Here is a 23,939-nt window from a genome sequence, read left to right as displayed (position 1 = left end):
TCCTATTGCCATCACTGCTTGTTCACCAGCCTGTCTTGAAGATGCAAATAGTAAGCAGAGTGAGGAGGTGGAGCACTATTTTTTGACCCTGGATGTTTGCATGGTTTGGCTTCTGGGGCAAAAAAATGACAATGGCAAGGAAGAAATTGGTCCACACAGAGAGAAGGCCCCACTTATGGCCTCTTTTCCAGGAGCCCCACAGAACCTGGGCTGCCACGGACAAGGGTCCTTCTTATACCCTGGCAGTAGCTGCACAGCCCAGTTCTTTAATAGATGCTAGCAGCTTCATGAAGGGACGCGGGTGGCGCTGTGGGTAAAACCTCAGCGCCTAGGGCTTGCCGATCGAAAGGTCAGCGGTTCGAATCCCCGCGGCGGGGTGCGCTCCCGTTGCTCGGTCCCAGCGCCTGCCAACCTAGCAGTTCGAAAGCACCCCCGGGTGCAAGTAGATAAATAGGGACCGCTTACTGGCGGGAAGGTAAACGGCGTTTCCGTGTGCTGCACTGGTGCTGGCTCGCCAGAGCAGCTTCATCACGCTGGCCACGTGACCCGGAAGTGTCTCTGGACAGCACTGGCCCCTGGCCTCTTAACTGAGATGGGCGCACAACCCCAGAGTCTGTCAAGACTGGCCCGTACGGGCAGGGGTACCTTTACCTTTTTTTAGCAGCTTCATGCTTGACGTTGCTCAGGATTTCTAAGAAACCTCACAAAAATCAACGCAGTTTTGAAAGGTCCAGTCTGCCATCTTGATTCAGCATTGTCTGCAATCATACCCAAACATAGATGAAAATCTGCTCAGGAACCACCACGCAAAATGTGGTTACAGTATCTTAAGAGGTCTCCACATCCATAGCTTACATTTTCTTTAAAAAAACTTATGTCAATAAGTAAAATAAACAGGCATCAGAACATTTAAGCATGACTACCTCCAATGAAATTAAATAACAGATTGCCAGACAGTTTTTCTTCAAAATGGAATGTAGCATCTGCAAAATGCAGGGGATCTGTTTTCTGTCAGATCTCGGTAAACCAGCCTTCCCTAACCTGATCCCCTCCAGCTGTTTTGGACTACAACTCCTGTCAGCCCCCAGGAATCTCTGCTGCTGTCCTTCTCCAGGTTGGGGAAGCCAGCAGTAAATTATAGAAAAGCAAACTATTTCTGTTTCATTTCTAATATTCTTTGGCATGTTATTGCTCCCTTAGGGAGGATGCCAGCAATTAAAACATCTCTTCCTAAATTTGTTTTTCATAACTACAGCATTTCTTTCCACATCTGCAACTAGCGGTGCAAACTCATGTATCTCTACTCAGAGGTGAGTCTCCTCAGTGGCCTGCTTCACACATTGTTGTAAGACAAGTTGTGGCTTTCCAAGACTGCATAAAACTCTTGAGCCATAGAGACCAGCTTGCACTCATTTTTGCTCATCCCAAGCCCATTTTGGCACAGCAGCTAAGCAAAGGTTTGGCTTACTATGTTGTCTGAGTCTAGTTAAGCTCTAGACTCCTTAACCAAGAACAAACCTTGGCTTAGCTGCAATTCCGCAGTAAGCCAAAAGAACCAGAGAGAAGCAAAACAGGTGCACTTTACTCCCTGGGAGCCTCTATGCTCACGCTAAGTCTCCTCCAAGTTGCAGTGGCGATGGAGATCTGCTTGGTGATACGCTGGCTGAGGAACTGTGGATCACAGCACACCATTTTGTCTTTCGTTTCTCTAAGGGGCTGCAGCGTCCCACTTTTCAAATGCCTTTTAGGTGGGCCTGCTGACCAGCAACATGGTAAAACCAGCAGTGCCTGGATAGTTTTCTCCTTAGAGAATTGTAACCTTCCTTGTAAAAAACAAAAAAACCACCCAACAACCCAAACCCACCTGCTGTTAAAATTGCTCTTTTGCTGGCAGCTGTGGCTCGGTAGGTCAATGAGGCAACAGTCCCCAGAAGACAAAGGAGGCCTTCAGCTAGCTGAAGTCTACCATCCAACTTCAGGCAGAAGCAAGGTGGGTGGGAAGGCCTTTATTTGTCGCAAAGGAAATGAGTCTTGATCTGCAAGGGAACAGGATAAGCTTTGTTCTGGGCTGCTGTGGGTTGACTCCTTGCCGAGCACATGTGTTGGCGGGGTCTCACTGCGTATGCAATGGATATGGTTTTTTCTTTGCAGCTGGGTGCTTTCATCCATCTCCAGCCCTTGACAAAACAGGGGTGCACCTCATCCCTTTTCTGTAAGGGTTCAGGTTTGCGTGGCAAAATGAGTCTACAAGAGGCTGAGATCTGGAGGAGGATAAGAGATTGTATTGAGGTCTAGAAAAGGCTAAGGAACTCCATCTCTAGATCTGGAAGAGGCTGAGGAATACCATCTGGAGATCGATAAGAGGCTCAGAGCTTTCATCTGGAGTCTTGAATGCACTATTACCTTCACCAGGTAAAGAGTGGTGGGTATGGGAGGACTTCCGGTTAGCGCTAGCGCTTAATGGCGGATTTCTCCTGGAGCTCCGGGAGAGATCTGCTTCGTGGGTTCGGGTCCTGCAGCCACGGCGGAGCGAGGACCCCTAAAAATCACAGGCGCGTAGCCTGTGAACTGGAGACTCGGCGGGCACCTTTGCGCCCCCCCGACGTTGTGAAATAGCCTTTTTAAAGGCTACGGATCAGCGGAGGGTGTATGGAGCGGTGCTGAGAGTCGCTTTCACCCAGCCTGCGAAGCGAAGCCGCGTCGCCATTAGCGGAGAGCGCTGACTTCTTCCGGTGAATTTGGACTAAAAAGAGCAACTTTCCGTGAGTAGGATTGAGCTTTAAAACATAATTGGACGATAAAACTAAAGAAATTGGGCACCGAGACGGATAAGCATCAAAAAGGAAGTCTGCTTTCCGTTCTGTAGCAAGATCAAAGCGAAAGGCATTTAAGCTGTAGCTTTTTGACAGGAGAGTTTTGCGAACTAAGAAATCCACCACCAAGCAAAGAACTCCCTCCCCCGAAGGCAGGAGGGGGGGGGGAGAAGACTTTAAAGTGATTTCCTGCCTGTTTTAAAAGAAATTGAACTGTTTACCGCTGCTCCTTTACCTGGGGGTCGGACTGCCGGAGAAAAGGAACCGGCTAAGGACTGTCGCTACAATAAGGTTAAAAAGTAACTGTAATATTGACTTTGGCTACTCTCAACTTGAAACATCTTACTTTGTTGCACAGTAAGTTATCTGCAGGATACTATTGATTTGGATCTTTTACAAAGAAAGGGACTAGGAGGGCTTTTGTTTTTTGGAAGGTGTGGGAACAATTTGAAGTTAAAGAACTGACCTTACGCCCTCTAGAGGACTTGTGAATAGTTTCAGCAACAAGTGGAGTTTAAAACCTGAGAAATTTTCTTCTGACAGCTTAAGAGTGTGGGAATGACCTTGAGTGAAAGACTTTGTTATGGCAGATGGTAAACAGAAAGAGGACTTACAAGAAACAATTTTGAGATCTGGTAGACAATACAAAGTCGATCTTTCTATGCAAAGAAGGGCCTCTATATCAGGGGCTTCCGGAACTGCAGCTGTCACAAAGGCAAAAGTGAAAATAATGTCTTCAGAAGAAGCATTTGCAAAGGCATTGGGAAAAATAAATGACTCTTTGGAGGAACTAAAGAAGCAAGGTGCTGAAACAAATAAGAAAATTGAGGAAATCTCTGGGAAAATTGACTTAAATACTAAAAGTATAACTGACCTCGGGAACAAAGTGAACTCCAATGCAGAAGCAATTGGGAAATTACTGGAAGATTCATTCACAACACGAAAGATAGCTGAGGAAGCTAAGGAAATTGCAACTGCTGCCGAGGAAAAATTTCCACCAGTGTACAAGAAACTAGATGAGTATGAGCTGGCACTCTCTATGCAAGATATGCAACGCAAGGAGAAAAATCTAAGGATCAGACTTGTGCCGGAAAAGGAAGGAGACAACTTGGTGGATTACTTGACAAAAGAATTTTCTGATTTTTGGAAGCAGGAGCTGAACAAGGAAGAATTTAAGATAGAGAGTGCATTTAGGCTGGGAATAAGGCAGAGGAAGAACAGACCCAGAGATTGCTTGATAACTTTAAGATCAAAGGAGGAGAGAGACAAAATATTGAACCTGCACTATCAAACAACCCTTCGAATTGAAGATTTTCACATTGAGATTTTTAAACATATTCCCAAAAGTATTTTGGATGCAAGAGGTCAGTACAAGGACTTGGTGACACTGCTGAAAAGGAACTACATACTATTCAGGTGGGAGTTTCCCCAAGGCTTGTCTTTTAAATACAAGGGGAAGAAAAGAAGAATAAAGACAGTGAGTGATAAAGACAAGTTCTTGGGAGAACACGAAGAAGACCTACAGAAAGAGACGTTTCCAGGACAAGGACACCCTTCAAGCAAGGGACCACTAGATACGGATATAGAACCACCGACAAAAGACGAACAACAACTGGGAGCTGTAGGAGGAAGCAAATAACCCCATCATGGCCTTGCAACTTCTAACCTGGAATTGTAACGGTTTGAATAATCCCAGAAAAAGAAAAAATATATTTCACGCTTTAAAGAAAGACCAATTGGACTTGATTTGTTTACAAGAGACTCATGTGACAAGAGCACATAGAAAATTATTAATAAATAAGAGACTGGGACAAGAATTTATATCTTCAGACAGAGTAAAAAAGAGAGGAGTGGTGATTTATGCAAAGGAAAATTTGCAACCGAAACAAATTTTTAAAGATGACCAAGGAAGATATTTGGCAATTGAAATTCAATTTCAAGGAGAAAAATTTTTGATAGTGGGAATATACGCACCAAATGAAGGGAAAGCAGAATTTTTTAAGAAGTTGCATGAGACTTTGATGGACTATATGGATTACAATTTAATCATGATGGGAGACATGAATGGAGTAGTTTCAACAAATATGGACAAAGCACAAAGACAGGTAGTCACAAAAGACGGAAGACTACCAAAAACTTTTTTTGAAATGACTGACAATATGGACTTGATTGATATTTGGAGAACAAAACACCCATTAGAAAGAGAGGGAACCTTCTTTTCTGAAGCCAAAATGACATGGACACGGATTGACCAAATTTGGGTGACTAGCAGTATGGCGTTGAACATAAAGAAAGTGGAAATCTGCCCAAAAACCTTCTCCGACCATAACGCAGTTAAGATGGTGATGAAGCAAACAACAATTGGTTCCTTCAGATGGAGAATGAATGACACCTTATTTAGAGACGAGGAGATTTGTAAGAAGGCCCAAAAAACTTTGAAAGATTATTTTGAAATCAACTTAAGGACTAAAGTAGAAAAAAGAATAGTATGGGACGCAAGTAAAGCCGTGATGAGAGGGTTTTTGATACAACAAAATTCATTAAAGAAAAGAAAGCAAAATGAGAGGAAAGAGAAAATCTTGGAAAAGATAAAAGAAGGGGAAAGGAAACTAAGACTGAAGCCAAAATCGCAAGAGATTTTGAGAGAAATTAAATTGTATCAAACACAATATATGGAACTGATGAATCAAGAAATAGAATGGAAAATTAAACAAATGAGACAAAAGACTTTTGAATCTGCAGATAAATGTGGCAAGTTATTGGCTTGGCAAATAAAGAAGAGACAAAAACTCAACACGGTAACAAACTTAGAAGTGGAAGGAAAGAACATATGTAACCCAGTGGAAATTAGGAACTGCTTTCAGAGCTACTTTAGACAATTGTATACACAAGGGCCACAGAAAGAAATGGACATACAACAATTCCTCGAGAAAAATGGGCTGAAAAAGATTTCGCAGGAAAGTAAGACTATTTTGAACCAGGAGATATCAGCACAGGAAATAGAAGATGCCATTCAAAGTATGACGTTGGGCAAATCACCTGGACCGGATGGGCTGACTTCCAAATATTACAAAGTTTTGAAGGAAGGGTTGATACAACCTTTGAAGGAAGTCTGCAACGAGATCATGGAGGGGAAGAAGGCACCCGATACGTGGAGGGAGGCCTACATTACACTTATACCAAAGACAGAGACTGAAAAGACCCAACTTAAGAACTACCGACCCATCTCGTTACTAAATGTGGATTACAAAATCTTTGCTGACATTTTAGCAAAGAGATTGAAAAGAGTTTTGATGGAGGAGATTCATGGGGACCAAGCGGGCTTTCTCCCGAAAAGGCATTTATCGGACAACGTAAGGAATATAATTGACATTTTGGAGAAGTTGGAAGTGAATATAAACACTAAAGCTGTTTTGATATTTGTGGACGCCGAGAAAGCCTTTGACAATATATCTTGGAGTTTCATGTTGAAGAACCTCCGGGGGATGGGGGTAGGCCAAGGGTTTGAAAATGGTATAGGTGCAATATATTCTGAACAGAAAGCAAAATTAATTGTAAATAATGTGGTCACAGAAGAGTTCAAGATTGAAAAAGGGACACGTCAGGGGTGCCCTATCTCCCCACTACTTTTTATATCGGTCCTGGAGGTTTTGCTTAATATGATTAGGAAGGACCAGTTGGTCAAAGGGGTTCAGGTCGGAGCTAAACAATACAAATTGAGAGCATTTGCAGATGACCTAGTACTTACATTACAAGAGCCAGAAGCTAGTACGAAAAGAGTTTTGGAAATAATTCAAGAGTTTGGTCAAATGGCAGGATTTAAATTGAATAAGTTAAAGACTAAGGTATTGGAGAAAAATTTAACACAGGTTGAAAAAGAAAGGTTTCAGAATGAGACGGGGTTGACTGTGGTTAAAAAAGTGAAATACTTGGGTATAAATATGACAGCTAAGAATGTGAACTTATTTAAAGATAATTATGAAAAAACTTGGACAGAAGTGAAAAAAGATTTGGAGATCTGGTCAAACTTGAAGCTTTCCTTGTTAGGCCGAATTGCAGTTATAAAAATGAATGTATTGCCAAGAATGTTGTTTTTGTTTCAAGCATTACAAATAATGGATAAAATGGACTGTTTCAAGAAGTGGCAGAAAGACATATCTAAATTTGTCTGGCAGGGCAAGAAGCCCAGAATTAAATTTAAGATATTAACGGATTCAAAGGAAAGAGGGGGGTTTGCCCTGCCAGACTTTAAACTGTACTATGAAGCGGCAGCTTTCTGCTGGCTAAAAGATTGGCTGCTTCTTGAAAACACAGACATTTTGGATTTGGAAGGTTTTAACAATATTTTTGGGTGGCATGCATATTTGTGGTATGACAAGGTTAAAGCACATAAAAGTTTTAAAAACCATATCGTCAGAAAAGCATTATTAAATGTCTGGGTCAGATATAAAGATTTGCTGGAAAACAAAACCCCAAGGTGGTTGTCGCCAATGGAAGCTAAGGCAGTTAAAAAGCTAAATATGGAGTCGAAGTGGCCAAGATATTGGGAAATTCTGGAAAAGGAAGGGGACAAACTGAGATTGCAGAGTTTTGAGAAATTAAAAGACAAGGTGAGAGATTGGTTGCACTATCACCAAATAAATGAAGTGTTTAAATTGGACAGTAAGATTGGCTTCCAGGTGGAAAAATCAAAATTGGAGACTGAATTGCTAGAATCCAGTACTAAGAATCTGTCAAAAATGTACAATTTGCTGCTGAAATGGAATACACAAGATGAAACGGTTAAATCAACTATGATTAAATGGGCTCAGGACATTGGTCATAATATTTTGTTTGCTGACTGGGAAAAGTTGTGGACCACCGGGATGAAATTCACGGCATGTAATGCCTTAAGAGAAAATATTATGAAAATGATTTATAGGTGGTACATAACCCCAGTCAAGCTTGCAAAGATTTACCATTTGCCTGATAATAAATGTTGGAAATGTAAAGAAAAGGAAGGTACTTTTTTTCACCTTTGGTGGACGTGCCCGAAGATTAAGGCATTCTGGGAAATGATCTATAATGAACTTAAAAAGGTATTTAAATATACCTTCACTAAGAAACCAGAGGCCTTTCTCTTGGGCATTGTCGGCCAAGGGGTGTTAAAGACGGATATAACTTTCTTTATGTATGCTACAACAGCAGCTAGAATACTTATTGCAAAGTACTGGAAGACACAAGATCTACCCACACTGGAAGAATGGCAGATGAAGGTGATTGACTACATGGGCTTGGCAGAAATGACGAGCAGAATCCGAAACCAGGGAAGAGAAGCAGCGGAAGAAGAATGGAAAAAGTTTAAGGACTATTTAAAGAAATATTACAAAATTAATGAAAGTTAGAATGATGTTGGACTGGAAAGCAAATGGTTACTATTAGCAATGGTTAAGACAAGGAGAATAAGGAAGATAGCTTAAATTTAAACTAAAATAAGGGAAGATTTGCTGAGTAATTGATCAGAATTTGGAATACAGAAAAGGGAGGCATGAGGAAGTCGAGGAAGAAAGGTTTAAGAAATTAGGATATGAAATGGTACTTGTTTTCTTTTCTCTTTTTTTGTTTTTATGTTTGTTATTGTTTGTTTATGTATTTGTTGTTGTCATGTATTATGTATTGTTTGTGTGATTATAAAAACCGTTTAATAAAAATATTTTTTTAAAAAAAAAAAGAGTGGTGGGTATGGTGATTGTAGGGCTACTCAACCTTTGCCACACCCATCATCCTTGCCAGTAATTATTTTAAACTGACTTCTCAGCATTGTTTCATTTCAGGGCAGCTGCCTTCCAGTATTGCATGCTTGAAACAGAGCCTCTTCTGCTGTAGCAAACACCAAGGAGTTGCTAAACCCAAATCTATTTGTGCTCAGAAATACATAATTCTCAAGAGGGGCTCTGCAAGATAAGAATTACAAACCCATAATTCCTTGCTGGTGCACATTTCAATGCAAAATAAGTTCACTCTTTTGTCCCAGCCAACCCACAAACCTACACCCATCTATGGTCTTCCATCCCCATCCTTCCTCCTCACTCGCTCACCTGGATGGTGCTGTTCTGGCAGTGGCACCAGAAAACAGCAGAGAGGAAGAAAATGAGGGAGGCCTCTTACACCCCCCTCCCTTCCAGACCTGGTGCAGTGTTAGGTTGGGGTGGGGGGCAGGCAAAAACATTCAAGGAGGATGCAAAGCAGGGTTAATTCCCAGCTTCCTTTGGATGGGGTTACACTCTCCCTTAAGAATCAAGTTTACACCAAAATTACTTATTTATTTCACAAAATTTTTATAACACTTAATTGGAAAAAAGAACAACCACCATCACTGATTCCATTCCAATAGCTTACAAATATCTGCGACGGGTAAAATGACTGCAACAGTAAAGATTTTATCAGCTTCCTGTTATTAGTGCCAAGATTAACTGCTACACGAATCTGGAAGTATTTGGAAAATGCCACTTTAGAATATTGGTACAATAGGGTCTTTTAAAAAACAAAACAGAAAACCCCTATCTGTTAACCCAAGAGGGTATGACCAAAAGTGTGACCAAGAAACCCCCATTTTATTTTACATGGTTTGATTTTATTAAATTTATCAATGAAGGAATTGAAGTGCCAGCAACCCCAGCTAGGCATGTGCGTATATGGAATTCTTCCTAGCAATATTAGACCTTATGGGAGTCTATGCCACAAGTATTTCCAACTGTACTTACTGAACCCTGTAAAAAAAGATAAAAGAGATAAAAAGGACTCTGATGCTTAAACTGTATACATTTCTTCTTAATCCTCTTCTTCTTTGAATTGAGCTATGTATAGTACTGAAAGACTATCTCTTTCGAACAGTTTGCAGTGCCGATCTACCCTCATATTTTTCAAATTTAATTTTAAAAGCATTTTTTAAAAAATGGGTTTGTCACTTGGGGGCTGTTCCTGAATCCAGCCCTGCTTCTGGATGCCCAGGTGGCAGCAATGGCCAGGAGTTTACTTGTCCAGTGCCATGTGCCCATTGTACCCTTTGACTCATGTCCCAGTGGCATCCTTTGAAGAGCTTCCAGGAACATTAGCTGGTCTATTGATGTGTGGCAGGTTGTTTCATGAGACCAGCCCTTTTCCGATCCTATGGAACACTTAAAAATAAATAAATGAAAAAGTCAGGCAGCTCACCTGAAGCAGGATAGCATATGTATGTTGGTCATTGACATGGCAAACATTGGAAGAAGATGGAATGGCTTCAGAGGGAAAGAATCCACAGTACCTTCTGTACACAGTCCTGGCTCTCAGAGTTTGCATTTGCTTCCCCCCACTAGATCTAGGAGGACATCTGCATTGCATTTTCCATTTGGGTGCTTTCTGATGTTGGCTGCAGAAGTAGTTGGCAGCGATAGCATCAGCTTTCTGAGACGTGGCACTGGGCCACTGAGTCGGACGCAAGGGAAAAGCCACTTAGCTCTTGAGCTCTTGAGGTCGGTCCTAACCCACTGTTTGCTTCAGTAAACACGGCAACCTGCTGCTGCAATGCCTTGGCCACAGCCTGGCTCTGCTTGGCTCAGCAGCTCTGTGTTTGTGACAGTGTTTGGGATCAGTAGGACAGAGGGAGATATTTTGGCTGTTGGGAATAGTCATTACAAGTCCGGCCGCTAACGAAATCTTGCTGTGTAGAGAGACAGGCTAGTCTGTCAGTCAGTCTAACTTTCTTTCTGTTTCTCATTTTTCCATTCTTTACTTCATTTCTCCCCATTTTCACATCAGTTGGCAATTTATTTAAATAGCCCTCATAAAAATCCATCCTGTGATTAGTCATATCGCAACTGTTCATTTTTTTTTTTATTTGGTTAGTTAATATTTTATGCTTGTTTTACATTTCGCTATGTATTGTTAAAAATGTAATCATCTTCAACACCATTGTCATAAAAACATATTAGTAATTCAGGGTGAGTAGCTGTGTCAATTTTGGTTTGCTCCGTTTTTCATGTTTTCAATCTTAAAGTCAGTTCTTTATGCTTCTGCAGACGTTTCTCATAACATATATATATATATATATATATATATATATATATATATATATATATATTCCTACATATATATACGTTTTTCTCATATATATATATATATATATATATTCATCATGAAAATTTGTCAGCATTTTCATGCAAATCTCTCCTAAAATTTGCATGCAATTTTGTCTAATACACATTTTATGCAAAGCATTTCCCACCAATATGCATTTCTAGGTATGCTTTACCCTAGCACGTGCGTTTTTGTACACTTTACTTGACTGGAGAACCGCATTGCAGAATTCGCAGATGTGTGAATTTTGAAGGGTGGCTGCATTTCAGTTTGTAATGCTATTTTGGAAAGTGCAGATTTCGCCTTTAACAGCAAACGTAATTGAATTCCTTCCCCTATTTCTATTAGTGATACCCATCACCAGTGGCACAGATAGCTAGTTTTAGGACTAGTTGTTCTTTAGTGGCCACATATATTGCTTCACTTACTCAAAAATGTGCTAATTCAGCCCTGCTACATTTGGGGGCTGCTTTGCCATTGCCCCTGTCCATCACGTACCAGAGGGATGAGACAAAAACGATGCTGAAAAGAATTCTCTGCTTTCCACTGAGATCAAAATCCCTCCTTTCCCCGTCTTTTATTATTTCTTTGCAGGGGTGGTTGATATCTCCTCAAAAAAGAAAAGAAAAAGAGAACTCATTCCAAAGCCAGGTGGATTTGATACAATCGTCACTATGCAGAGAGAAGAAACCACCATATATCAGCAGAACCACCCCCTTCTTCTGCTTGCTTCCCTGTAAAACCTGGATAGATTTCCTTCCTGCGTCTGCTGAATTCATAAATCCTTTCCCAGCTGCTCCTTCCAGATGCATGCAATAAATTCAGCAGCCAGAAGTTTGCAAAGAAGCTGAGGATTTGTGTCCCCCCCCCCCAGCTGATCCATGACATTCCTCCTTTCCTTATGAGCATAGGATACTGCCTTATACCAAATCACGCCATGGGTCCATATAGCTCAGTATTTCCTACACTGTCTGGCAGCAGCTGTCCAGGATCTCAGGCAGAGGTCTTTTCCCACCCTAGCTGGAGATGGCCGGGCTTGGACCTGGACACAAAACAGATGCTCTCCCAGTGAGACATGGCCCTTCCAAAGATGCAACCATACCCCCCCTCCCATGCTTAAGCAGGGACTCCTAAATTTCCAGAGACTGCTGTTTTAACCCCAGTGGAGTCAGATCCATTGAAAACACAGGGCAGTGCCACCATTAACACAGCAAGCATGATTTCTGTATGGACACAGGGGTTATATCAGAGTTTCCCACAGAGCTGCCTTCCCTGACCTGGTGTCCTCAAGTCACTGTTGGGACTCCAACTCCCATCATTCCCTGTCTGCATGGCCCAAGGTGACTGGAGTTGGGGGTCCAAACAACATCTGGAGGGGTGAGAAAGGCTGCCAGAGAGTGTGTACTCAAGTCTTTATGTGGCTGTTGTGAGCTCTGCTGGTTCAGACAGGTGCTTGTGTATGGGTGTTCAGAGAGAGAGAAAGAGATGCTTATGTTATTTGTACATCCATGTTTAATCTAATGTATGGAGCTGCCTTAAAGTGCTTTGAAATGCTACATGGGGCAAAATATTGCAGCCAGGATACTGATGGGCGCAAGGAGTTTTGACGCTACTGTGCCAATTTTGAGTGAGCTACACTAGTTGCTTGTTTGTTCCTGAGCTCCATTCAAGCCCAAAATGGACTGGGACCTGAATGCCTTAACCTCAGACCACTGGTCCATTTAGCTCAGCATTGTCCACTCTGACTGGCAGTAACCCTCCAGAGCACTGTATGCAAAGATGTTTTCTCCCAGCCGTGCCTGGGGATGGTAGAATTGAACCTGGGACCTTCCGCATGGAAACACTTTTTGCATTCCTCTGGAGAGAACCACTCTTTAGCACCCAACTGGAGCAAACAGCAAATTATATTTCCCTGGATTGCCATTAGTTCTGCTCTCTTGTAAACAGTGGGTTTTCCCTTGGAATGGAGTAGGGCAAAGGGGAAATCGCTTGGACCCTTGCTTTCTGGACACAGCAGAAGTGTGTCATCAAACAAGGCTATCTATTTCCACCTGTCAAATGGGGAGAAGCCTTCCCATTGCTCCTGTCGCTGCAGAGGCTGTGAGCGACGCCCTGAACCCTTGGCTCTGGCAGCTCCATAACGGACTCCTGCATCTGTGATTTAGCCACCGGATCTTTTGAAGTGGAGCTAATGAAAGCCTTTGAGCTTCCTCCAAGCTGAACTCCAGACAGAGGTCTATTGTGGCTGCACTGACAAGGGCCCTTCATTCAGAGTTATCACATGCTTATGAGATAGTCCCAGCTGAAGAAACAACTTTGCCCTGAGGCAGCTTGTGGCATTTGAACAGTTCTCCTTGATCCCCTTTGCACGGCCCATGAGAATTGTGCAGTGTGTAGTTCCATCCTTAGGAATGGGCAAGGAGGGATTCTCCACTGGACTGTCAAAGACCCGTTCCATCCTGAGTTGCTCCTATTGATGTCCTTTCCCCAAGCATCTATTTTGCCAGTAAGGTAGTATTTTACCTCTGTGGCCTCTGAGGAATACTAGCAACAGTGGCAGCTAGACATCACGTTTCAGGTGGGCTTTGATAGGTCCTACGCCTGTCTTCTGATTCAAGTACAAGAAGGAAAGACTGGGCTGGATATTTCTCAGCAAGTTGATCTGAGATTCCCCTTTTCTTACTTTGATTATAAAGAGGGGTGTGTGGAGCTCCTTACCCCCCCAACCTTTCTGTTAGACTAAGGATGTGACCCCTGCCTTTTTCCGCCAGCAAGTTGTGACTGTTTCTATGAGGTAGGCAAAAAACCCAGCCCAGCCCAATCTGTCTGCAGGCAAATTCTTCCCTGGCCCCAAATACAGCAACTACAGAGGGGAGATCAGGGCCAGGGCCAGCAAGACCATCCACAAAGGCTCACAGATGTCCAGCAGACATGTTTAGAAGGTGAAAATAGGTCTATTCTGCGTGCATTAAAAATGGGGGTGGGGAGCCTGTGGCCTTTCAGATGCGTTTGGACTCTGAATCCTATCACCCCATACCATTGCCCACACTTTCTGGGGTTGATGGGAGTTGCTGACTGATCGTTGCAAGCAAAGAGGAAAAGGAGTAGTGGTGGAATGGAGTCTCCTGGAAACGGGCAGACTGACTGGTTAGGACCCTGAATGTCAGCATTCTGTGCTGCACCCTTTTGTTAAGGTCCCACTTCCATGCAACTATGGAGTGGTGAACTTGGGTAATGATCCTTAGTCCAGGATGCTGCAAGCACGCCCCTGTTTCCCTTTGAGGAATGTTGAATGATGTGGCTCTCTATGATCTCAGGGAAAACGGCTTTCCCAACACAGACGTTTGGGAGGCAGGGCAGGCAGCATTTGAAGAAGAGCTTTTTTAGTGCTTGCCAACCCTGATTTCTAGCTCCAGCTGTCTGTTTGGGATTATGGGAATGGTTTCTCCTTCTCTTTTGTTCTTTTCCCCCTTTAAAGTATGATTTAGGGTAGCAGCTGTGCACAATGTGGTCTGCGTGACTCTGCTCATCTCCTCTTTTTGCAAAACTCTGTAGAGACTCGGGGGCAGGAGAGAGAATGGCAGTAGGTTCATGTCTGGAAGGAGGATCTTATCGCTAGCGAGTTTCTGAAATGAGTAACTTGCAGAGCCAAGTGCCTGCACTTCGGCCCTGAATCTAGAGACACTGAGGTGGCGATGGATGGAAGGAATTTGCTCAGCTTTGTAATCATGAGGTGCCCTTCTCTGAATTGCATGCTGCGTCACTAGGGAGATAAAGATGCATGATTTTCTAGTCTGCTCTGTATTTACCTCATGCAGCACTGTTCCCATTCTGCTGCACTTAACCTTCCACTGAAAACGACACTCTTTGCATCACCATCTGCTGTGTCAGTTTAATTTGCATCATCATGTAAAATAGGTTGTTGTTGCATTCTTGCACCCCATTCATTTCAGTGTGAAGGAAATGCAATGCATTTTGGGGGGGGTATAAATGCAGTATCATAGAATCATAAAACTGTAGTGTTGGAAGGGACTAAGACAGGGGCCAGCAGACTTTTTCAGCAGGGGGCCGGTCCACTGTCCCTCAGACCTTGTGGGGGGCTGGACTATATTTTGGAGGGGAAATATGAACGGATTGCTATGCCCCACAAATAACCCAGAGATGTATTTTAAATAAAAGGACACATTCTACTCATGTACAAACACCAGGCAGGCCCAACTCATTGAAAAACACGCTGATACCTGCAGGCCGGATTTAGAAGGCGATTGGGCTGGATCGGTTTAATCCGGACCCTGTGGCAGTTGATTTCCTGGAGTACAACCCAAAAAAAAAAAAAAAAAAAAAAACCTCAACAACTTTGGGGTAAAAGCTCAACAACTTCAATTCTTAAAAAAGGTTAACAACTTTGGTTGGCCCTTTCAGCCCTTCACTCCATCAAATCTGGCCCTCTTTGAAAAAAGTTTGGACATCACTGGTCACTAAGAAGATCGTCTAGTCCAGGAAAAAAGCACACTAAAATGCTGGTGAATTTTCATGAAGACTTAAAAATATAATAATGATGATGATGATGATGATGTCACAATTCAGACAACAGAATTTAAGATTGAAAACTGAGATGCCCCAAAGCTGATAGATCCACTCATACATACTTCTTATATCATGGCATAGAAAGTAGACAGAAGTTTTCCTCCCTCTCTTATAATGCTAAAACGCGAGATCTTCTGGGCGCTTGGGTGTGCTGGGTAGTCTGTGCTGTTTGTTTTTTTTTATTACACAGTGTAAACACTGAGCGGTGAGAAGAAGCCACCATTACTGGGGCAAGAAGAACCCAGACAAGGGCTCTTAATGAATTACAGAACAATAACGAACCTCCTGAAGCTGTACACATCCTTTGATGTTTGAGGTTAACGGTAGTGAGCGCCTGTGGGCTCTACCCATCGAGTTAATTTCCGTGCAGTGGAAATCCACCACTACATTGCAAAGGAAAGGAAAGGGGGAAGTTGCTGTCTGATGAACAGGAGCCTGGGGGTTGCTCTGGCTTCTTATCCAGAAGATCAGTGAGCGTGTGCTTAACTGCAATTCCCCCTTACACAAGTGTTTGCCCTTCCCCTGTGTCACACACACACACACACACACACACACACACACACACGTGTCTGTGGGGAGCAAGGGAAGGAAGACCTATCCCCTCTGGACGAACTATAACCCACGGACTCCTACCTTAATTTTTTTAAAACACACACACACACACACACACACACAGAGGGTTATCGATGGGGCAGTGTGTTTGGCTGTCAATCAGAACATTGGTGGTTTGAGCCCACCCAGGGATGGCTGTGGGCAGGATTCCTGCCATGGAGGAGGTTAAAGTAGATGGCCATTGGGATCCCTTCCAACTCTACGATTCTATGATTCTATCCAACGCTAGTCCTACCCAGAGTAATCCTAATGATATGAATATGCATGGCTAACTTAGGCCCATCGTTTTCAAGGAGTCTACTATGAGTACAAGTTGATTGGATATGGCCCAAGGTTTCCAGTGTTTGTAGAACCTGAGATATGTGGCAAAATGTACTGGCACCATTCTTCTGATTAATTTGTGGGAAACTGGCTTGCTACCTCCACCATTTTCAGTGTTTTATTTTGCTCATCCACCCACCTCCCACCCCCCACCCCAAAAAAATCACACACACATATGAATGAGACAGGCAGACAGAGAGCCAGATTTGCTACCATAAGATGCTACTGACCTTAGAGGGAGATTAGATAAATTCATGACTGATAAGCTATCAATGGCTACTAGTCATTCTGGTTATATGTTACTGCCAGGATCCGAAGCGTCATGATTCTGAATCACCAGTTGCAGGAGAAGAACAGCACGTTCTTGTGTCCTCCTCCTGGGTAACCCATAGGCATCTTGGGTTTGTGTGATACATGCTGCTAAGCTGCACAAGGACTTTGGTCTGAACCAACAGGGCTCTCCTTAATTTTTTTAAAAAATAGTTGCTTTTTGTCATGGGCCAGGAGGGGGAGCACTTCAAAGATTGAATTCATTCATTCATTCATTCATTTAAAAATGCAGTTGTCATCTCCGCTTTTTGCCAGGAAAAATAAAAAGTGAAAGAAACAAAATCACAAATCATGGCATTGTAGACATAGCAAACAAGAGACAACCAAGTTATATGGGCTTTAATCTGTAATAAATGTTTTTAAAACCACTTGGTTGATTAGAATGGCTAGATATATGTATATACAGAAAATGTTGGCATAGCCTGTGGAGACTGGTCCGTTTGGGTGAATGGCCCCCCAGCCTAAGTCTGCCAGACTCCGTCTGCCTGCCTTCTTAAGCCAGACCAAGAGGGGCTTGGCTGTCAGCTTCCTCCTCAGTCTCAGTTTTGCCCTTTTAGGAAACAGCAGGGAGAAGGATGGGGACAATACTTGAGTTAGTTGGCTTCTCCTGTCATTGGTTCCAGCTCTGCTACCGTTGGCTTCCTTGCTTTCTGGTCCACCACTGGGCTCAGCCTGGTTGCAGTGATACGGAGTGAGGAATTTAACCCAGTCCTCAGTAAGAATGTTCCCATCGGGAACATGGCACTCAGATCCTTCCTAACACCTTTTTGTGGCTTCCTCCTTTTTTTCCAGAGACCTGAAGAACAACTTGATTAGCATCATCCAACCTGGAGCTTTTCTAGGCCTCTCGGACCTGAAGCGCTTGTAAGTACCACTCTCAAAGCCCTCCCTCCCAACTCCAGAGCAGCCCATTAGTTTTTCCTAATGCTCAGCTGAAACTGCCTCTTGGAATTTAAGCCCCTTAGATCCAATCTTGCCTTTTGGGTCAGCAGAGAACAAACCTTTGCCCTCCCCACGTGATCTTCAATGAGTGTACAATCAAATATATCTGTACACGTGTACAGTTTTTCTCATGCAACATGCTGATGGGCACATTCCTTTATCAGTGGGCACAGTAGTTGAGCTGTGCCAATGAACAAGTGTATGCTGTTTCACACAAACAGTTGCACATGTGTAGAGACAGCTTGTACCTGTGATGCGTGAACAAGCCTTTCGTGGCAACCATTTGTGTATTTGAAGAATGTTACCATGCTTTCCCCCCCTCCAGTCTTCCCTCCTCCATTACTTCCTTCAAACTCTTGTCTATGAGATTAGATTTATCCCTTTAAGCATTTAAAGTATTTATTTATATAAAGTATATCAAAAAGTATTTATATATTACCATGTCATAAAACATCAGGGCGTTGCTTTCCATATCCCTGGCCATCTTTGCTGCTGTTCTCTGAACCCTTTTCAGTATGTCTACCTGTTCTGTCACTAGAGACTATGGCAGGGAGGGAGAAAGTAAATGTCAAAGGGCTGTTCTCTTCCACCCTTGGCCATCTCTGGCATGGCCCCTGTCTTCCATTCAATCGTCGTTTCACCCCCATGAATTGCCATGGTAGATCTCCTCCTATCTGCTGCTGCCAACATCGCTCTGACCATTCAGTGAGTTCCCAGCTAGAATCTCAATTGATGCTAGCACACGAGAACAAATTGTTCCAGTTTTATTCCTGTACAGAGCATTCCAACTACATGAGCGCCACCCCCAATGTTTCCCAAATATGGGGAGGCTTATAAGCCCCTTTGTGAGAAGAGTGAGTGAGGACAGCACACCCAGGTGTAGAGGCTGGCATCTGCAGCCCCACACCCTCCAGCAGTCAGGATACCCTGTTCAGGAATGGCTCCTGAAGAGACCTAGATTCTCATGCTCAACAAAATGCACCTCCAGTGACATCATTTCTCACACCCTCTCCATGTTGCTAAGCAGTAGGCATGTCCAAAGTCGGTTTTGGGAGCCTAATCTGGCCCGCTGGTCGGTTTAATCCTGCCTCTGTGGCAGTTTATTTCCTGGGGTAAAATCCTTTAAAAAAACTCGACAACTTCAATCCTAAAAAAACTTCAACAACTTCAATTCTAAAGAAAGGTCAGCAACTTTGATTGGCCCTTTGGTTGGCCCTCATGGCCCTTCACTTCATGAAAACTGGCCCTCTTTGAAGAAAGTTTGGACACCACTGAAAAAAAGCAGATATCCCGGAGAAGACAGCTTGCAAAACATCAGGATGACATGGCAGCGGCTGCTATTTGCCCATGGGCTACTCACTGAGCCATCATGCCCCTTTTAGTTTGACCTCTGGGTCCTGTGGGCTGCATTTCTTCCTGGCATTGCCCGTGGCTTCCACAGTCCTCTCACTGCTCTTTTGCCTCCTCTGATTATTCAACAGGGACCTCTCCAACAACCGCATTGGGTGTCTCAGCTCTGGCATCTTCCAGGGATTGGTCAGCCTCATCCGCTTGTGAGTATTCGTGGTGCGGGCGTCCTTTGGCCCAAAGTCTTCCGCATTTGTGTTAGTGACTGAATCTTTGCTCAGCAGACTGATTCCTTGGCTGCCAAGCAGGAGTGGCCAACTTCGTGCACTCCAGTTGTTGCTGGACTACAATGACCATAATCTCTGACCACATATTTTCTAGGGTCGATGAGAGTTGGAGTTCAACAACATCTGGAGGGCACCAGGTTGTCTACCCCTGCTGTCATAGATATACCTCCTGTCCATGCAAGTTGCAAAATGTTGTGCTTTGGTCTTCTATTATAACTGCTAGCCGCAATGGCTATGTTCTCACTCTGCTGTCGGAGGCAGTGGGTCTAGGAATACGAGTTCCTGGGAATCCCAGGTGGGGTGAGTGCTGCTGTGCTCAGGTCCTGATTCTGGGGTTTCCACAGACATCTGGTTGGTCACTGTGAGAACAAGGATGGTAGACTAGGTGGGCCTTTCACCTGAACCAACGGGGCTCTTCTTAGGTTCTTGACTCTGGTTGCATTGAGCCAGACAACACTGAATTGCTGCTTATGAAAAGGACTTCCTTTCAAAGAGGATGGTCACCAGCAATTCCAAGCTACAGCCCATATGATAAAACACATGTTATGTTCCATTTATTTGTTGCTTGCTGCAAAAATGCCTCAAAGCAACTTACTATTATAAAAGCATACATAATACAAAATTTAGCAAATATATAAAAATGAATTAAAAAACATTAATTAACTAGAAGCATTCATCTTGCAATAGCATAAAAAGAACAAATCCTACCCCACCCCACAAAAAAGAAACACCAATTCAAGCTTGGATATAATCATACCCTGTGACTCAGTCAAGCCCCAAATGTTTGGGTGAACAGGAATGCCCTGGTTATTCAAAACTGGTAATGATGGTGGCAGTTTTGGAAGAACATTTCGCAGCCAAGGAGCCACCACTAAAAGGCCCATTCTGATGTTGCCAAGTTCTGCAGCTCCATCAGAAAGGGCACATGAAGAAGGGCCTCAGATGATGAACTCAGGGCCTGGCTAGGCTCATGTGGGGAGAAGCAGTCCCTATGGTATTAAGGTCCTTTATAGGTCAAAAACAGCACTTTGAATTGAGTCTGGAAATGAACTGGCAGCCAATGCAGTTGTGCTAGGATCATTGTTATTTGATCAGTCCTCCTATTCCCAGTCCACAATCTGGCCACTAAATTCTGCACAAGCTGCTGTGTCAGAACTGTCTTCAAAGGCAGCCCCACATATAACACATCACAGTAATCTAACCTTGAGGTGAGCAGAACTAGGCTATCCCTGTCCAGAACATGCAAACACCAACACTGTAACAGAAATCATGTTCCCGTCATGCCATCAAGTGAAAGAGCATGCTTGGCCAACTCTGGCCCACTCAAACGACTTGTTCATTCTCCTCTTCCACAGGAATATGTCAGGGAATATTTTCTCCAGCATCCAGAGTGGGGTCTTTGATGAGCTGCTGTCTCTGAAAGTTCTGTGAGTATATCCTCTCCTGCATGTTGAAAGAAGGGGCAGGCAGGGAAGAGGCAACTGAGTTTCGTCTTAAGCCAGCCTTTCTCAACCTGTGGGTCCCCAGATGTTGTTGAACTACAACTCCCATCACCACTAGCTAGCAGGGATGATGGGAGTTGTAGTCTAACAACATCTGGGGACCCACAGGTTGAGAATCGCTGTTTAAGCATTTGGTGCTGGGATTGGGTTGAATGTGAGTCATGGCTGGTGCCAGATCATGCTATTTTGCTGTCCTAAGCAGGGTGGGGCTGAGAGGATGAGAGCGTCCCCCTTCCCCATGCAAGATGAGGGCGTTCCTTAGAACCTCTTGTGGTTGCCTCTGAAGTCACGGGGACATGCTTTCAGCTTCTGCAAGGAGTGGAGAATGGGAGCCTGAACTCAGGTGTTGCCTCCACTGTGGTGGACATCTTTTGAACTGTGTTGCCATAGATGGTCGCTCAGCTTTCCTGTGAAGCAGAATCAGCCCTATTGATAGTACAATGGTAAACTGATGGGCGCCTAAACCCATTTTCATAATGGCAATGGAAGCACTAGCTAGGAGAAAGCAGAACATGTCTAAAATGTTGCAAACACAACACAGGGGGAAGAGAATTCTTCATAGCCATTTTATTATAATTATTTAAATATTGTGCCACGTAATACCGGAGCTGGCTTCTAAGCAGTTTACAAAATATAAAAACCTGAAAAACAGAGTAATTGCAACATAAACAACTTACCGGGGGGAGAGAGACAAGACGGTTCAGCAGCCGATGTGTGGGCACCACTGGCAGTGCCGAGCTTCCTTACTTGCCGTTTCTTAGAGCCATTATCAACTCCAAAGTAGGGAAGGGGTGGGGAGAAATCCATTTAGTTCTCATTTTAATGCAAACCTCCACAGTTCATGCTTCGCAAACTAATACACAAGGCAAAACACAGCTTCCCTTCAAGGTTCACACCTATCAAAATTCTGCAATGCAGTTCTCAACCCCCCGCAAATGCCCCCAAAAGCATTCATCAAAGAAAAGTGCACACACACATATGCAAATTCTGGTTGGACCAGGTTGGAAATCTGAAAGCAGAATACAGTGGTACCTCTGGTTGCGAACAGGATCCGTTCCAGAGCCCCATTCGCAACCTGAAAGGAACGCACCCCGTGTCTGTGCATGCACGGGTTGCGATTTGCTGCTTCTGCGCATGATGTCATTTTGCGCATCTGCGCATGCACGAGCGGCGAAACCCAGAAGTAACCCTTTCTGGTACTTCCGAGTCGCCGCGGGACACAACCTGAAAAGACATAGCCTGAACCGAACGTAACAAGAGGTATGACTGTTCGCTACCCATCCGATCTTTGAGGCAGAAGAGCTCACTCCACACAGAGCTCTTTACATAGGCCTCCTCTTGTTGTCTTCTACAACCCATTTCCCCGCACAGCAATTCTGCTTAATCCCAGCATGTGGCTCTCTTCCTTCCCTTCCAGTGACTTTGCCACAGAATACCTGACGTGCGACTGCAACATGCGCTGGGTCTCAGCCTGGTCCAAAAACCGCTCCGTCCAGATCTCCGACAAGACGCTGTGCATCTACCCTGGCAGCCTGCACGGGAAGCTGCTACGCAACATCCGGGAAAGCCAGATGCGCTGCGGTGAGGCCCCCGGCTGGACGGGCAGGGTGTGTTTATTTACTAGTGGGGCCGGCAGGAACCTGTGCAGGGTGGGAGTGGCCCTGTTCCAGCTCGCCAGCCACGTCGTCTTGCAGAACACACCATCCCGCTTTCCTTCCGTCCCTGAAAACGGGCAGCATCCTGCCGTAACAGAGCAAGCTCGGTTCATGCTCAGGCCTCGTTGAGGCACTTTGGGCGCCCCTCAGCTTCCCTTTCTAAATAGTATTTTTCTTGGAGTCGAATGTGAATTTCATGCTCTTTATTCAGCTCATAGTAGCAATGAATGAAACTTTCCCCAAAACGTCTAGCTATATATACATTATTTACGCAATGGTCCCTGTGTGATTGGCTAATTCCGGGCTGCTCCTGTAGGCCAATCAGGTTGCGGGTTCACCTCCTCCAGAAGCCTGATTGTCTGCTCCTGCAGGCCAATCAGGTCGCTGATTCACTTCCACCTGGAGCTGGATTGGGTGGCTCCTGCGGACCAATCAGACGGCTGCATTCTGGATTCTGTTGTTCTAGGATTCAGCTCAGTACATAACACTCTCCATAGCTGACAGAAGCAGAGGGAAATTTGCTCAGTCTATGTAATTATAATTGGTTGCCTAAATGAGCTTTCCTTTATGTAAACTTCTGAGTATCACTTTTCCACCTTAAGTGCAAGACATAAGTGTGTTAGAGGCACCTGTGTGCAAGTTGGCGTCTTGGTCTCAGCACCCTTCTCTCCCTCCCTACACAACCTGAGTGGGATCTCGCTCTCCCTCCCGCAGAAGGGACCCCAGAGCTGCACACCCACCTGCTGATCCCCTCCTTGCGGCAAGTGGTCTTCCAAGGCGATCGCCTCCCTTTCCAGTGCACAGCCAGCTACCTGGACAACAGCACACACATTTTGTGGTACCACAACCGTGCCTTGGTGCAGGGGGATGAACGGAATGGCATCATCCTGGAAGAGAGCCTCGTCCACGACTGCACCTTCATCACGAGGTACTGGGGCTTTGCTGCCTTGGGGAAAGGGAGAAACTTCACGTCTGCGCCATACAGTTAAAACACATAGCTTCCCCACAAGCGTCATGGGAACTGTAGTTTGTGAAGGGTGCTGGGAATTGCAGCTCTGTTGAGAGGTGAGCTGTAGTTCCCAAAGTTCCTTGGGAAGGATACAGATCAGGACAAATAAGCAGTTCAGGGTTTGGCAGGTTGCATGGAAGTCTAATCCCATCCAAGGTTAGACAGGTAACAGGCAAAGAATCAAGAGAGAATATTCTCAATTTAAGCACCTCATTTTTTGGGTATCACTCCCCAGGGAGACCCAGGGCCGGATTTAGGTTTGATGAGGTCCTAAGCTACTGAAGGTAATGGGACCCTTTATATGTCCAGCTGTCCTTTGTCAACAACAAATTTTCGCTGTTTTTTTGTGTTGAATATATGCTATATGGTAATTTATGGACCTAATAGGTATCTAAAGCCATTTGCACATAACAAATAGGAGCCTACACAACACAAAA

General features: G+C 44.2%; 1 protein-coding gene across 1 annotated transcript in view; it reads left to right on the top strand.

Moving 5' to 3' along the window:
* ADGRA2 (adhesion G protein-coupled receptor A2) overlaps nucleotides 1–23,939 on the top strand; it is a 121,314-nt gene that overhangs the window by 74,070 nt on the left and 23,305 nt on the right. Inside the window, exons 3-7 of the mRNA XM_053366567.1 lie at nucleotides 17,553–17,624; nucleotides 19,184–19,255; nucleotides 20,692–20,763; nucleotides 22,256–22,419; nucleotides 23,208–23,421. Coding sequence (XP_053222542.1) covers nucleotides 17,553–17,624; nucleotides 19,184–19,255; nucleotides 20,692–20,763; nucleotides 22,256–22,419; nucleotides 23,208–23,421 — 594 coding nt within the window. The remainder of the gene's footprint in view (nucleotides 1–17,552; nucleotides 17,625–19,183; nucleotides 19,256–20,691; nucleotides 20,764–22,255; nucleotides 22,420–23,207; nucleotides 23,422–23,939) is intronic.

This window comes from Podarcis raffonei, chromosome 15 (assembly GCF_027172205.1).
Source record: "Podarcis raffonei isolate rPodRaf1 chromosome 15, rPodRaf1.pri, whole genome shotgun sequence".
Taxonomy (NCBI): domain Eukaryota; kingdom Metazoa; phylum Chordata; class Lepidosauria; order Squamata; family Lacertidae; genus Podarcis; species Podarcis raffonei.
Note: the sequence above shows the minus strand (reverse complement) of the source record. Positions and strands in the feature narration are given on the sequence as shown.